Source organism: Podarcis muralis, chromosome 2 (assembly GCF_964188315.1).
Source record: "Podarcis muralis chromosome 2, rPodMur119.hap1.1, whole genome shotgun sequence".
Lineage (NCBI taxonomy): Eukaryota > Metazoa > Chordata > Lepidosauria > Squamata > Lacertidae > Podarcis > Podarcis muralis.
The window spans coordinates 106326623-106342514 of record NC_135656.1 but is presented as its reverse complement, the minus strand read 5'-3'; the positions used below and the strand labels follow the sequence as shown (position 1 = coordinate 106342514).

Sequence of the window (15892 nt, the reverse complement as noted above, 5' to 3'; positions counted from 1 at the left end):
TCCAACGTTCTCCTTTCCCTTCCCGCCTTTCCAAAGCCCTCGCTTCCTGGCGCGCTCCTATGGCCAGCGCGGATTTGGTCAGCTGATCCATAGACTCCGCCCTGGGCCCCCGGGAAAGTTCATCTTTAACGGCTGAAGAAAGCCCCTCTTCGAAAAGCATCTGGATGGGTTCCGCCAATAGGTCCCACCCCAATTTATGAATCAACATAGTAAACTCAGTCCAGTACTCACGGACAGATCGGCTCCCCTGTTTGCAAGCCATTAACTGCCTTCGCACCACTCCCTGCTCAATGTCGCTGGAAAACATCAGGTCCATGGCACGAAAAAACTTCCTCGTGTCCTTTAGGATCTCATTATTCACTGCCATCAGGGGTCTAACCCAGTCCTTCGCCCCCGATTCGAGATGGCCAATTACAAAAGCCACTCGCGATTCCTCGTCGGGGAAGTCATCAAACTGCAGGTTGAGAGCGTATTGCATCTCTGTTCTAAAGGCATGATAGTTTCTGGGATCCCCCCCGAATTTCTGCACCAATCCTGGCACCTTTCTGGCGAGCGGGGTGATTTTCTCCTTTCCCTTCTCTGCATCCTGAGCCCTCCTCTCCTCAAGCCTTGCCGTTTGCATGGCAAGCTGGATTTCCAACGCCCTGTACCTTTCTTCCAGGCTTGGACCCCCTCCAGCTGCTCCTGCTCCTCCGGTTCCGGCTGGGTCGCTCATGATGCCTCTCCCTGCACAAGCTGGCTTTTGGTGTCTTTCGGATTGCTGTGATGGGATGATGAGCTGCTTGTGCGTAAAATGCAAGTCCCTCAGAGTTTGATCAGGTTTTCAAACCTCTGCCTGTGACGGAGCCCCTCCAGCATGGCTGCGTCAATCGCTAGCAGAATCCGAAAGTGGTTGCTTTCGGAATCGTTTCCAACATAAAAGCTCCTTAACGGAAACACGTCTCCTGGACTCTCGGCGTGACAGTTTCCGGCGAGGAGTGGGTGTCCCTATAGGAGGTCCTGAGACCTCCCCACTGTTTTCGCTGGAAGCGTCTCTGAGCCATCCCTCCGACTCACTTTCCCTTGGAGTTCCTGATCTCCCCCTACTGGTTCCCTCTTCAGCTGCTACGTCTCTCTCAACCTCCGTGAGCCTTTGCACCTCCTGTCTTTCCGATGGCAGTTCCCTGACACATACCTATCTTACTAGGATTACAGCAGCTTTCAGAGATAGCACTCCATTTCCACATGCAGCACTATCTGATCCATTAATAACAAATTTAGGCTACAGGTATATGCTGACGTTTGTTAAGTTTATGCAAAATAAATAAATAAATGGTGTTGTTGCTTGCAGTGGATCTTCCATACCTTCAGAGCCAATGAGATATCAGCATATGCACAAAACCCTCCACCTTTATCACTTGAGCAGTGATGAAAGCCACCACCTGGAAAAAGAAACGGTAAATCTGAATTTGTTGTTGTTTAGTCGTTTAGTCATGTCTGACTCTTCGTGACCCCATGGACCAGAGCACGCCAGGCACTCCTGTCTTCCACTGCCTCCCGCAGCTTCATGGATCACTGCCTTGCCGTGGTGAAGGGGCTTGAATAACTTAAAGAAGCTATGAGCTATGCCTTGCAGGGCCACCCAAGATGGACAGGTCATAGGGAAAGTTTTGACCAAACGTGATCCACCTGGAGCAGGAACCGGCAAGCCACTCCAGTACCCCTGCCAAGGAAACTCCATGGACAAAGACAACAGGCATATAAAATCTGAATACTGTATTTAAATAAACTACCAGACGCCATGGAAAACACGATTGTCATTATATAAATATACAGCTGATGAGCAGGTTGTTTCATGAGCCATGCTTCTTTAACCAGCACCGTAACAACATTAATGAGCAAACCCTCCATAAACCCTACCCTTTTTCCTGTTTGTCCTCCTTTTTGTCCTGCAAAGGACAACTTTGAATACCTGGGCATGTCTAAACTCTCTTTGCTCCTATGTGTTTAAAAAAAGAAGTGGGAAATGGCAGCTTCTCTAATCAAAAGGAGATTCAATATGTTACGTACAGTGGTGCCTCGCAAGACGAAATTAATTCGTTCCGCGAGTTTTGTCGTCTTGCGATTTTTTTCGTCTTGCGAAGCACGGTGTCGGGAAAGTTTTGGAAAAGCTTCAAAAATCACCAAAGTCTTCAAAAACCTCAAAAAAGGCTACCACACCGCGTGCTGTGAGTTGCTCCTCGAAGTCAAGTCGAAACTCTATTAACGGTGTTAAGAAAAAGGAAACAAACTTGCAAGACGTTTCCGTCTTGCGAAGCAAGCCCATAGGGAAAATCGTCTTGCGAAGCAGCTCAAAAAACCCTTTCGTCTAGCGAGTTTTTTGTCTTGCGAGGCATTCGTCTTGCGAGGTACCACTGTACTAAGCTTGGATCCTAGAACAATAGGCAAGTAGGATCCTAGAATGCAACAACAGATTGGCCTGCAGGAAAAGACCAATCAGGCTTCAGGAGGAAGTTAATCAGCCTATTAGGCTGGTAGAATCCTAGAATGCAACAACTGATTGGACTGCTATCAGGCTCCAGGAAGGAAGCAGAATCAGACAGGACTCATTGTGTAAATAATGTATATAAAAGCCTGAGGTTTGGGGGGCAATTGAATCACTGTTTTACAAGCTGAAATAAAGAGCAAAAAATCACTACAGGACTCTGAGTATATTTCACCTCCCTAGCCGAACCCCTCCAGGCTGCAATTAGGATTTAAGTGGACTACAACAGAGTTTCTTTCTACAGAGAAGGGGTAACGGGGAGGGTCACAGTGGGGAGATGGGGGGTTGCCTCCTTTAAAAAATCTAATTGCTGGAGGAGAGTGTGCAAGCTTCTTGTTGCGGTGCACAAAACTTTTTCTCTGGTTTGCAAACCTGAACCACAGACCCAAGAACAGGCATAGGCAAACTCGGCCCTCCAGATGTTTTGGGACTACAACGCCCATCATCCCTAGCTAACAGGACCAGTGGTCAGGGATGATGGGCATTGTAGTCCCAAATCTTCTGGAGGGCCGAGTTTGCATATGCCTGCCCAAGAAGGTTGGCAACCTTTGGCCTAATGATTAGATGTGACCAGTGAAGACTAAAGAGGAACAAACCGGGGCAAATATAAAAGATGAGCAGAATGTGGACCAAAATTTTTGCCGAGAGGCATTGAAAGAGGAAGAAGATACATTGCTACTCACCAATATTAATTGCCCATCCTCTCTCGATGGCCAGTTTCCCTGCCTTCAAAAAAATGAAATAGGGGAGGGGAAAATCATTATTATTATTATTATTATTATTATTATTATTATTATTATCAAAATTCATGCAACAGAGGTGTCTACCGTGTATCTCAATCTGGGTGTTTTGAATTGTTCTATAATATACCCAAATGCTTGGAAACTTGAATGTTTACAAAACTAAAGCATGCTGGATCAGACTTTCCAAAACAAGGCACAGAAAATATTATTATTATTAATAATAATAATAATAATAATAATAATTTTTTATTTATACCCCGCCCTCACCAGCCAAGGCCGGGCTCAGAGCGGCTTACAAGCAATAATAAAAACAAGAAGAATGATTACAACTTAAAAACAAAAATAAAATACAACATTAAAATAATGGAACATTAAAATATTAAAATTAAGTGAGATCAATTATGTTTCCTCCTGAATAAATACACTTATGAACAAGCTGTGGGGGGAAAGATGCACTTCAGATTCAAAAGCACGGAAAAGCACAGGTGTCAAAAAGCAAATGTACTGTAAGCAAAGCAAACCAGCGACTCTCACGGTGTCCCATAGTGTTTCTAATAAATATAATAACCCTACAGCCATGGGAGTTCAGGCACCTGCTGCTACCGAGTACATGGTACCTCGGGTTACATACGCTTCAGGTTACATATGCTTCAGTTTACAGACTCCGTTAACACAGAAATATTACCTCAGGTTAAGAACTTTGCTTCAGAATGAGAACAGAAATTGTGCTCTGGCAGCACGGCGGCAGCAGGAGGCCCCATTAGCTAAAGTGGTGCTTCAGGTTATGAACAGTTTCAGGTTAAGAACAGACCTCCAGAACGAATTAAGTACTTAACCCGAAGTACCACTGTACAGCACAAAAGCTGAAAAACGTCATTCAGCAAATCAAGAAGATTTGTGAAATGAACTCAGTGAGTCTACTCTGAAACATGGGTCAAGGTTGTAGAATCTGTCCAGCAAACATAAAGAGTTAAGTCATTCAAGTCAGAGCAGAAACGCCATACGGGGAAGTTATTAGAAAGCAGTTTTCTGGGCCTGATGCTGAAAACACATTAATGACAAATAATTTCCCCCTTCTTCCAGATCTAAAACCCTCTCATTTCTTATGCTACCTGGCTGGATGACACACCCTGAAAATATGGACATCCACCTTTACCGTATTGGCCTGAATATAAGCCGCACCTTTAAAATTCAAGGGGGGAAAGGAAAAAAGACAATACCCGAATATAAGCCGCTCCCTTAAAATTCCGCAGGCACTCATACTCGTTCCGTTTTACCGTATGTCAAGCTGTGATATTGCCATAATGAATAATGATTATTTTTTTTGAAATACAGTTACATTACTGAGCATTGTATCATTCACCATAGGCAGTTCTGAAATGCGAACTACAGAAAACATTTTTTTTTCAGTTTTAAAAATGCTATTCATTTAATTTGATGAACATTTGAATTTGTATGTATTTCAACTATATGTAATAGCCGTGTGTGTGTGTGTGTGTGTGTGTGTGAGAGAGAGAGAGAGAGAGAGAGAGAGAGAGAGAGAGATTATTCTTAACAATTCTAAACCCTTGGCCATACAGTAGTGCCCCGCAAGACGAATGCCTCGCAAGACGAAAAACCCGCTAGACGAAAGGGTTTTCCGTTTCGGAGGCGCTTCGCAAGACGAATTTCCCTATGGGCTTGCTTCGCAAGACGAAAACGTCTTGCGAGTCTCGCCCTTCCCCCCCCGCTTCCCCCCCCTTTTTCAAAGCCGCTAAGCCGTTAATAGCCTTTTAACAGCTTAGCCGCTAAGCCTTTAATAACCACTAAGCCGCTAATAGCGCTAATCCGCTTAGCCGCTAATGGGGTTGCTTCGCAAGACGAAAAAAACGCTAGACGAAGAGAATCACGGAACAGATTCTTTTCGTCTTGCGAGGCACCACTGTATGGTGTGATTTTTTTATTTGTTTTTACAGAAAGTAGCTTCTTGGGAGAAAAGCGATGACAAGCCTAGACAGCATCTTAAAAAGCAAATAAATCACCTTGCCAACAAAGGTCCGTATAGTTAAAGCTATGGTTTTCCCAGTAGTGATGTATGGAAGTGAGAGCTGGACCATAAAGAAGGCTGATCGCCGAAGAATTGATGCTTTTGACTTATGGTGCTGGAGGAGACTCTTGAGAGTCCCATGGACCCTGATGTTGGTAAAGATGGAGGGCACAAGGAGAAGGGGACGACAGAGGACAAGATGGTTGGACAGTGTTCTCAAAGCTACCAGCATGAGTTTGACCAAACTGCAGGAGGCAGTGGAAGACAGGAGTGCCTGGCGTGCTCTGGTCTATGGGGTCACGAAGAGTCGGACACGACTAAACGACTAAACAACAACAACAAGCTTTAATGCTTTATACACTTAAAGTACCTAGGCCTATACAGTGATGTGTAACAGCATGTGAGGTGGCCTTGATTTAAACAGTTGATGTTTCTATATTTTTATTTAGTGCCAGTAACTGGTTTTTGCAGCACCATTCAATGGTACAAGGCACCATTTACCAGAAATTGACATACTGAAATATATTATCATATAATGATAATATATTTAATGTTAATGTGGCATTCACCTATTTCAAATGAAAATTCTCTAATATTCTCATTAAATGAGAATATTCTCCAAAAGATTATTCTCGAGAATTTCACATCACTAGATCTGGTATAACAAAGCTTCCTACATTCCTTCCATCAAAGATAGTTTTGTCCTTTCGTAGCACGTAGGCCAAGGGGCATAACTATTTATAGACCTAAAAATTATAATAATTAAATATGTGTTTTGCCCTTTTAAAATTGCTTTAGAATTAGAATCAAGAGAAGCGAGAGAAAATGAAACAAAATATTTACCATTATTGTTCCTCCAGTTTGAGTTCTCAGGGGCCTCAGCACCTTTCTCTGAACAAGGAAATTGGGCAGAAAAAGAACAGGTGGGATTTCTGTAATTGTCGCCACAACAAAGGACCACTGGAAAGAAAACAAAAGATTACGGATTAGTTGCTCTCAGGGCAATTCATGTCTACCCAAAAGTAAGCACTGTTGAGTTCAATAGGACTCGCTCCCAAGTCAGCATTTACAGGTGGGCAGCTTTAAATAACTGATTCATTAGCATCACCATCTAAACATGTCTACTCAGAAGTAAATTCCTCAGTGTTGCGAACAGGACTTACTCCCTAGTATGACAGTTTAGGGTTCATATCTGTTCAAAACACAGCTATATGCGAAGCAAAAACGTGTGCATTTAAACAAATAATAAAATTACAAAAAGCACCAATGATATCCAGGAAAAGTGCAGATGAGCGAAGGAGACGAGCAGATTAAATCGCTATATGATACCATCTTTTAATTCAGATCACTGGACTCGGAAGTAAAGCAGTCATTGCTGCTCTTTGATAATGCTTTGGAATAAAAATAATTTAGAAAACATAAAAAAACCAGAAGAACGTTAACTACGAAGGCAAAAGTACAGAGCAACAATGGATAAGGGCAATGATTTCAGTGCCATAATTAGCTAATGCGGGAAAACAGCACACTGAAAATGACAGTACAACAAATAACTAAACTGTATTTCATATTCATAGCACTTCCAAGTGTACAGCAAAAGCGCAAAATGATTTCTGGAATACCTCTTCAACGCTTTCCAGTATATGATTCTGTAAGCAGTACAAAGAAAGTTGGAAGAAAATATATTCAAACATCTTGAACAACTCACAGCCATAACTAAACTGCAAACTCTACGATGTTTCAGAGAGTGGTTTGCGACGCGACTCTTAAGCACTGAAAGGTTCTCCTGCCGATGTCGCAAATTTGGTCTGGGATGACGTACTGAAATATAATTTAGCGATATATTTGGGAGAAGTATTAAATCTATATGGCAAATTGTCTTGATAGACGTCCCACAAAAGCAACATGAGTTTTACCATTTTGCATTAGAAGCACTGCTACTAACCTACCCAAACATTGTCTCTTCATAGGGAAAAATAACCAGTGTGGTGTATATACTGAGAAATATTATTAGTCTGGCTTGATTATATGGCTAGGATAAGCACAACTGCATGATCAGAGTTGGGAATGGGTTTCTTCTCCTATCTTAGACAATGCCACTGGTGTGGAAGCTGGCTAAAATGAGGGTTAGTCTAGATCAGGGGTCTGCAACCTGCGGCTCCGGAGCCGCATGTGGCTCTTTTACACCTTTGCCGTGGCTCCGGGGCGGATACTAGCGAGGGGAGGAGGCGCATTGTGCGCCCCGACACTCCCCACTGTGGCGGGCGCTGTACTGGCTGTGACGTCGCATGGTGGCGGTGCATGCGTTAGTCACGCACCATCCCAACATCACCTTCCCGCCCACCCGCTACATTGTAAGGGGCATGTATGCTGGTCATTGCATTGAAAGGGGAGTGAGGAACACACACACAAAAAAGGTAACTTGTTAATTTAACGTTTATTTCTATGAGGAGGAGTAATTCTGAGGGGTCAAACAAAGAAATAATAAAAAAAGTGACAAAAAAGTTATTTTTATAATGAGGAGTTTTGCGGCTCCCAGTTTTTTTTTCTTCGGAAATGGGTCCAAGTGGCTCTTTTTGTCTTAAAGGTTGCAGTCCCCTGGTCTAGATAAAGGTCTAGGAAACCTGGGAATCTCTGTTTGCTTTTTAATTTCTCATTTCCCTTCTACCCACCATATGAAACAGTACATAACCAGTTCTATTTCTGTTTGCGTTGCAGGACATGGAGGTAAAGGATCCCTGGAGGATGGAGGATAAGGGAATGGCCAAGACACAAATCTTGCTGCTAGCTCCAAAGCAAAAGCAAAGTCAAACTGCTATTATCTGGCTATTGACACCAATTCCTAAACTCAAAATCAAATCCAGACACAAACACACATAGCTGTCAACTTTCAGATTTGAAAATAAGGGATCAGCAGCCTCGAAAATAAGGGATCAGCAGCCTCACCTGTCCCAGGGACGGTCTACAGGATATCTAACAATCTGGGATAGCAGTGGGAAGCAGCGGAAAAAGGCACAGGAATAAAGGGAATTTCCCACAAAAAAAGGGAAGGTTGACAGCTATGACAAACACACCCCAGTAAAGGACAGGCATCGAGAAATTAAAAGCCCACTGTCAGTCCCCCAACTTGGCATAGGGAGAATAACAGCAGTCCTAAAATGGCATCCATGAAATGCGGAACTTTACTCTTCATTAAAGGTAAAGGTAAAGGTACCCCTGCCCGTTCGGGCCAGTCTTGCCAGACTCTAGGGTTGTGCGCTCATCTCACTCTATAGGCCGGGAGCCAGCGCTGTCCGCAGACACTTCTGGGTCACGTGGCCAGCGTGACAAGCTGCATCTGGCGAGCCAGCGCAGCACACGGAACGCCGTTTACCTTCCCGCTATTACTCTTCATTAGGAAGAAACAAACGCAGCTCTTGGGGGGGAAAACTTTCAAAACAAGGAGCTATCAGAAGTCAGCATAATTTGCACGCAGGCCAGTGCAAATGTAATACTGCCTTGTCTCCTTCTCAAACTTAAGCAATGGCTACACACAATTCTCCTTCTGCATGAACTTCACCCTTTACTTCATTTTCTGAATGAACCAGGGTTAGCATTGCATCTACAGAAGCATTTTCTCTAAAGGTGGTTAAATCAAAACCAGAGTTTGCAACACAATCAAAAGTGGAGTTGCACAGTCCTTAGGCTAAGGACTATTAGTAAAAACAAACAAAAAACCTGGGGCATGCATAACTCTTATTATCATTCACAGGTCCAAAAATGGAAGGAAGGAAGGAAGGAAGGAAGGAAGGAAGGAAGGAAGGAAGGAAGGAAGGAAGGAAAAGGATGTCTTAACTATGGTCTGCACTGAGCCCAAGTGTTAAATAAATGCAAATTTAGCAGACTGGATTTCCACTGTCTGGAACTAAGATAGTAGAAAGGCATAAAAATTACAGTGTAGAAACTGTTAAAATGTGAGCATAAACTGCACATCTCTTTAGGGTTTTTAATCATCTTTTCTCATCACTGAGATTTAAAAACATGCATGCATAGAGAATGCACCCCTGTAAAGGATAGCATTGGGCTCTCAAGTAAAAACCATCTTTGGGAGATTCTCACACACCTAAGTTTTGCACCTGTATACGAATTACGGACAATATAATTTAAGTGGTGTTTTAAAAGATATCATCTGAAGAAAAATCAGCCAAATGACACATGGTCTTGCATTCAGCAGAATCTCAGTGATTTCAAAACAAAAACAAAAACATCCTTTTAAAAAAATCAGCCCAATTTGGCTGATTTGGAGTAGCAGCCGTGGTGGGGAATCTTCCAGACATTTCAAGCAAGAAATGCACACAGTTAGCGAGATGGCCAAGAACAGTAACAGGACCCAGTAAATGCCAAAGACATGGAATGGCAATAAAAAAGGCAAATTTTGAGAATTATAAAAATTGTACAGTTAAAACCATAACGCACTCCTGATTTCTGTAAATATTCTACAGTAAAGAGGAAAGCAGTATATATCAGAAGGGGATTAAGTTTTCCCCAAAAATGTCTGCAATGTAATACTGAGTCATGCAAAATAAAACTGATTCCTGAAAAGAGTCACAACTGCTTCAAGACTGTCACCTAAAAACCTGAATGAACTTGAGTTGAAAGACAGGGAGAAACTTGGTGGCTCGGAAACCCTGTGGTTGCTTCAATTGCTCCCAATGTTTTTGTTTTGCTTTGCTTTGCTTTGTTAGTACTGGGACCCTAGTGACTGTTTATATAAAACCAATTTCAGGAGAGAGGAATTCAACTTCCCTCAACAGTTTTCCATTTAAAATTTTCAAGCCTGGGTTATGCAAATGAGCAACTACAACAAGATAGGATATTGCTTTATTTATTGCTTGTTGCTCATGCTTTGTTTGAAAACCAACAGACAGACCAATGTTAGGTTTCTGGTGACAGAGTAAACCATAGTATATAGCTTGTTTGAGCCGTGGCTAGGGAGCAGGGAGGAAAGCTGTGCTAGGGACTCCCATGGGAAGACGGAAGCACCCATACCATTAAACTATAGTTAAAAACACGCCGTGCCTTTTGTGACGTGAAAACAAGGCTAGTAACATCAGCTATCTTCTTCTGCTTACTAACACAGCTGGAGAACATCCCAATTCAGATCTTAAGGGAATTGTTCTTTGCATTAAATCAGAGTTGCATTAATTGGTCATATGATAGTTCAATACAAACAAGCCCTTCCAATTAAAGGCAGTCAGGTGATAATCTCTGTGAAGCTTTAATATGAAACTGGCTTTTCCAGCTTTCAAACAGAGGTACCAAGAAGAGAGTACAACTAAGGCGTGTCTCTCAATCTAGACACTCACGTTCCTCTTACCGTTGGTCTGTACTGCCATTTGAGTTCCCTAAAATATAAAACTTCACAAGGTAAACTCTATCAAAACATAGTTCTAAAATTACATAATAACTTCTTAATGATTTCAGGGGTTTTTTTATTTATAGATAATTTGTGGCAGATTTGTATTTTTAATTTTCTAATCAACACTGCTCCCACCCGCCACTATAACCTAAGGACTATGTTCTAACCTAAGACTTAGGGGGGAAATCATGAAAACAAGAATTCTAAAGCTATGAAAGAAAATGTTTTTGCCGTTTCCTGCTTTATGTTCACTGACGTGTACTGAGGATTTTGTTTTCTGTGTGTGCGAGAGAGAGAAACATACAGGACGAGCGGGGGGATCAAAGTTTGTTTCAAACACAAGTAGAAGATACAACACCTTTAATCGATTCAAGTAGCTTCTTGTGTGACCAACTAAAAGGTCTTCTTCAGTTGCTTCTCGAGCTCGTACAATCAGATCATCGGCAATTAGTTTTGCTTCTGAATTGAAAAAGAAAAGCACATTACATCCAACATCTCATGTAAATAAGGCACACATTTCAATCCTGCAGAAGACAGCACATAGGATTTTCCATTACTAAATTAGGCTTCTGCTTTGCTGTAAACTCCATTGCGCACTAAGCAGGAAACGATAGTTTATTCAGGACCGATGGCTATACCACTGCTGCTTTTCAGGCAGTGCAGAACTGCAGATCTAACACACAGAAGGCATACTAATCGTCCATATAAAATACAATAAAAATACCAAAGTAATCATAACTGCTGCACACATCAGTAACTATCTACATGGAATTACTTCTTGCAGGTTGGCTTTTTACAGAATACTGACACAACACAATTTCTACAAAGCTTGAGACTTTCCGTTCGGCACGCACTTTACCTTTCAAAAAATTTATTACTTTCCCCCATTTTCCAGCATCGAATGGATGTAGTTTCTCCAGTCCCATGAATGTAATATTGTAATCTGGAGAATACACAATCGGCCAGCATGTTGGCGGGATGTCGTGGTAGAGTTCTGTCCTGTGAGGCCTAACAGAAACAGTAACAACATCAGATATCCAAATACCAAAAAGGAGAAAACTGTAAACTGTGTTACTTTTATTGTTGTTAGCCACTCTGAGTCCGGCTTTGGCTGGGGAGAGCAGGATATAAATAATTTTTTTTAAAATTATCATCATCATCATCATCATCATCATCATCATCATCATTATTATTAAATACATTCCACATAAATGTGCCCAAATTATGTAACGCAACATAGACAAGAATATTCTTTTTCCAGTTATTCTTTTGCCCTCCGGAGCACCAGACGTGGAATGCATAACAGGCATAATACCATTCATTATAAGAGATCAAAAGTGAGGGAGGCCAAACCAAACTATCCAGTACTACCAAATGTCATTGCTTGTAGCTTTGTTGGGCACAGGAGGCATTCTGGGCTGGGAAAGCCACCCTCTTACATCTCAAGCAGCCTTCAGAAAAGGCCTCTTGTCTTTGGTCACCCACTGCTGGAAGTGCCAACCAATCCGCCCAGCCCACTTGGCTCTGGCCATGCAAAGCCAATGAGCGCAGCTGGCGGGAGCAGCTTGCACACGTGGGACTGTAGAATGTGGCAAGAGACTTTGCACATGAAGACTAGATAGCAGCAGAGTCACAGAATTATAGAACTCGAAGTGACCACGAGGGTCATCTAGTCCAACCCCCTGCAATGCAGGAATATTCTGCCCAATGTGGGGTTCGAACCCATGGCCCTGAGATTGAGAGTCTCGTGATCTACCAACTGAGCCATGCTCAATAGCTACACATATGGCTCCTACCTGTCCCTGATGTCCTCACATCCTTCATGCTGTTTTTTTAGCTCAGAGGACAGGAGCCAAATGTATTATAATTTCACGTTAATTGGCCCAACTGCCAATTGTAATATATAGCTCCTCCCTAAACATGAGAACATAACAGGAACCTGCTGGATCAGGCCAATGATCTAGTTTAGCATCCTGTTCTTACAGCGGACATGAGTTCAACAGCACTCTCCCCTCCTGGTATTCATAGAACTGTAGAGTTGTAAGGGGCCCATAGAAAACCTTGTCCTCCTGGAACTTGTCTAATCCTCTTATAAGAACACGAAGTGCTAAGTTGTGTATCTGGGAGACATGGTATGACTGGCCATTCCTAATCAAAACTGAGGGCGTAAGAAAAGATTGAAAGCTGAGGCAAAACAGTACTGTAATAAATAAATATGTATAGTATTTTGCCTGCCTGAATTAAAATCAATTCCCATTCAGGAAATTTCATTACAGATTATTGTTCCAATTGATATAATAGAAAATGCAAGCATTTTAGAGCACAACTCTATGCATATCACTCAAAAGTCCCACTGAGCAATGTAATTTACTCTCTTGTAACAGTGCACAAGACTGCAGCCTTAATTTGATTTCTGTCACTTAGAACAACACAGAATGTGAGAGTCATATCACAGGGTTCACTCCAAAAATGAACATTTTTAATTTTAAAACTTTTAATTTAGAATTAAGTACTGTATTTTACATGACTGGGATAATATTAGAAAGAGTGCCGCGGGTGCCGCTGTGGGTTAAACCACAGAGACTAGGACTTGCCGATCAGAAGATCGGCGGTTCGAATCCCCGCAATGGGGTGAGCTCCCGTTGCTTGGTCCCTGCTCCTGCCAACCTAGCAGTTCGAAAGCACGTCAAAGTGTAAGTAGATAAATAGGTACCACTCCGGCGGGAAGGTAAATGGCATTTCCATGCACTGCTCTGGTTCGCCAGAAGCGGCTTAGTCATGCTGGCCACATGACCCGGAAGCTGTACACCGGCTCCCTCAGCCTATAGAGCGAGATGAGCACCAGAGTCGGTCACGACTGGACCTAATGGTCAGGGGTCCCTTTAACTTTACCACTTTCTGATGCAACTTTTCATCCTTAGCTAAGAGGGCCGTGAATAAAAATGTTCAAACAGCAAAATAATAATTTTTAAAACACAGTACCACATTCTGAAGTTCAGGATCCAGCAAGCCACTTGACGCTTACTTGGCTCAAATAAATGCATTATCTATATGCAACCATGCTATTCACAGAACTAAAGGTCTGCTCTTTAACAAGCCTCATCTCCCAAGGTGCAAACCAACTGCTGGTGTTGCAAACTGGCATTACCTAATTATGCAACTGTCACATCATACAATTCCCCATTTGAAATGTTTAACTATCCCCACCCCATTACCTGTTTGTGCACAAACAACACACACAAACAAACAAACAAACCACCCAACACTGCCGCGAATGAAGGTGACTGCAGTCCTCAAAAAGACCTTACAGGCTCTTAATACTAATAATAAAGCTTTTTTGTTTCGTTTTTAAGGTCTGACATTTTGTCACGTTTTTATGTTTTGCTGGAAGCCGCCCAGAGTGGCCAGCTAGGGAAACCCAACCAGATAGGATTGGTCACCCACTGCTGGGCCGGATTCAGGTTTGATGAGGCCCTAAGCTACTGAAGATAATGGGGCCCTTTATATATCCAGCTGTCCTTTATCAACAACCAACTGTCATTTTTTGTGTTAAATATATGCTATATGGCAATTTATGGACCTAATAGGTATCTAAAGCCATTTGCCACTGTTGCTGTATGTAGGCTTTATTTTGTTTCTTATCTTATATTTTGGAAATGTACATCTTTTTTTCCCTTTAATTTTTTTTTGGAGGGCACAAGAGAGGGGGGCCCTAAGCTAGAACATGTTTAGCTTATATGTAAATCTGGTACTGGTATAAATGATATTATTATTATTATTATGAGTTATTATTCCAGCCATTGCTTTACTCTCTGGAGTCGAGAGGCTGCAGCAGCAGCAGCACTTACGTCGTTGGGTTATTATGAGGCAGGACAAAAGTAGCCACAAAGAGGTGGGGTTTTTTTTTGTGTAATTTAATAGGGACTAATAGCAGCCAGGCCCGTGGGGGCTGCTTCCCTTCCCCCGAGGGCAAGCATCCCCATCCCACCCAGCGCTGGAGGGGGAGGCAGCGAAGCAGAGGGCGCCTCGACCTCCCTCCGCCTGAGCCGTCCCCCGTCGGAGGCAGGAGCGGCGGTCGCTAGACCTGCCCGGGCTCCTCCCTCCTCGCGTCTCCTGCCTCCGCCCGGGGCCCACGCAGTCCCGCCGCTCGTTACTCACATGGTGCCCCCTCGCGTGTCCATCTACCTATCTACTTGTATCTATCGACATCTACGGACGGGACGCAGGTCCAGGGAGCCCATGCCTCGTTGTTAACTGAGCATGCCCGGCTCCCGCGAGCATGCTCAGAGCCGCCGAGCGAAGCCGCCGCCCGAACCCTCACCTCGCGGAGCTGGTTTGTCGCGCGGCGCGCGTCGGGACGCCGGCCCAAGCGGCCAGCCAACCAATCAGCGCGCCCGTTTCCTGTTTCAGCCTCCGCACAACATCCCTGTGAGGTAGGCTAGGCTGAAGGATAGTGAGGGGGCCCGAGGTCACCCGGTGTGGGGCAGGCTGGTAGAGAAAGGTGTTCAGGTGCATTCAAGCAGGTGAGGAAGAATCTGGGTTGGTTTAAAAATAGTAATAAAATAAAATAAAATAGTGATTGGGGGGGCCCCATATGTTTTATTTGTTCATTAAAGAAACATATACACTGCTAACAACAACAACAACCCTCGAAGCAATTCACGGAAAAGGTAAAAAGATTTAACAATAATTTAAAAGACCCAGAAAAATAAAACCAGCAACAAACCCAAAACAGATCAAAACACACAGCAACAGTCTAAATTTCTGGGTAGGCGTCTCTATAAAAAACAATGTTATTAGCAGGCGGTTCTAGGAGGTTTGCTGGTTCCTAAACTTTAATTCCAGGTCTAAACTATTGGAGAATAGTATATGATATATAGTATATGATATATAACGCAGCTTTAACAAAATGGGCTTGGGCGCCCCCCGGAGGGCAAAATCAAAGCGTCTGAAAATCGTGGGGAACGGAGTAAGAAATCTTTAAGGCGAACATCAGCGACTCTACGAGGCGGAGATCGGGATCTCTTGCAAACTCTTGCAGTACCAGCCATAGGCACCCGGCTTCCCACTGGCATCCCCCCCCCCAACTCCTCGTCTCCTCCCCACACATTAATGGTAGCATTCCACCATGCCATGTGCAAGCAGCCCTGGTGCACGGATCCTGCCCCTTCAATCCCGCTGCCCTCCATGACCATTTGCTGCAT

At 43.3% G+C, this 15892-nt stretch overlaps 1 protein-coding gene across 2 annotated transcripts in view; it reads right to left on the bottom strand.

Moving 5' to 3' along the window:
- HDAC11 (histone deacetylase 11) overlaps window positions 1-15892 on the bottom strand; it is a 32067-nt gene that overhangs the window by 15683 nt on the left and 492 nt on the right. Inside the window, exons 2-8 of one of the 2 annotated variants that reach the window (XM_028720009.2) lie at window positions 15010-15223; window positions 11548-11696; window positions 11047-11147; window positions 6913-6939; window positions 6137-6253; window positions 3208-3250; window positions 1345-1421 (exon numbers count right to left, since the gene is read on the bottom strand). In XM_028720009.2, the coding sequence (XP_028575842.2) occupies window positions 1345-1421; window positions 3208-3250; window positions 6137-6253; window positions 6913-6939; window positions 11047-11147; window positions 11548-11696; window positions 15010-15203 (708 nt within the window). In that variant the 5' untranslated portion in view covers window positions 15204-15223. The remainder of the gene's footprint in view (window positions 1-1344; window positions 1422-3207; window positions 3251-6136; window positions 6254-6912; window positions 6940-11046; window positions 11148-11547; window positions 11697-15009; window positions 15224-15892) is intronic. The other variant, XM_077920433.1, reaches the window with a different exon arrangement.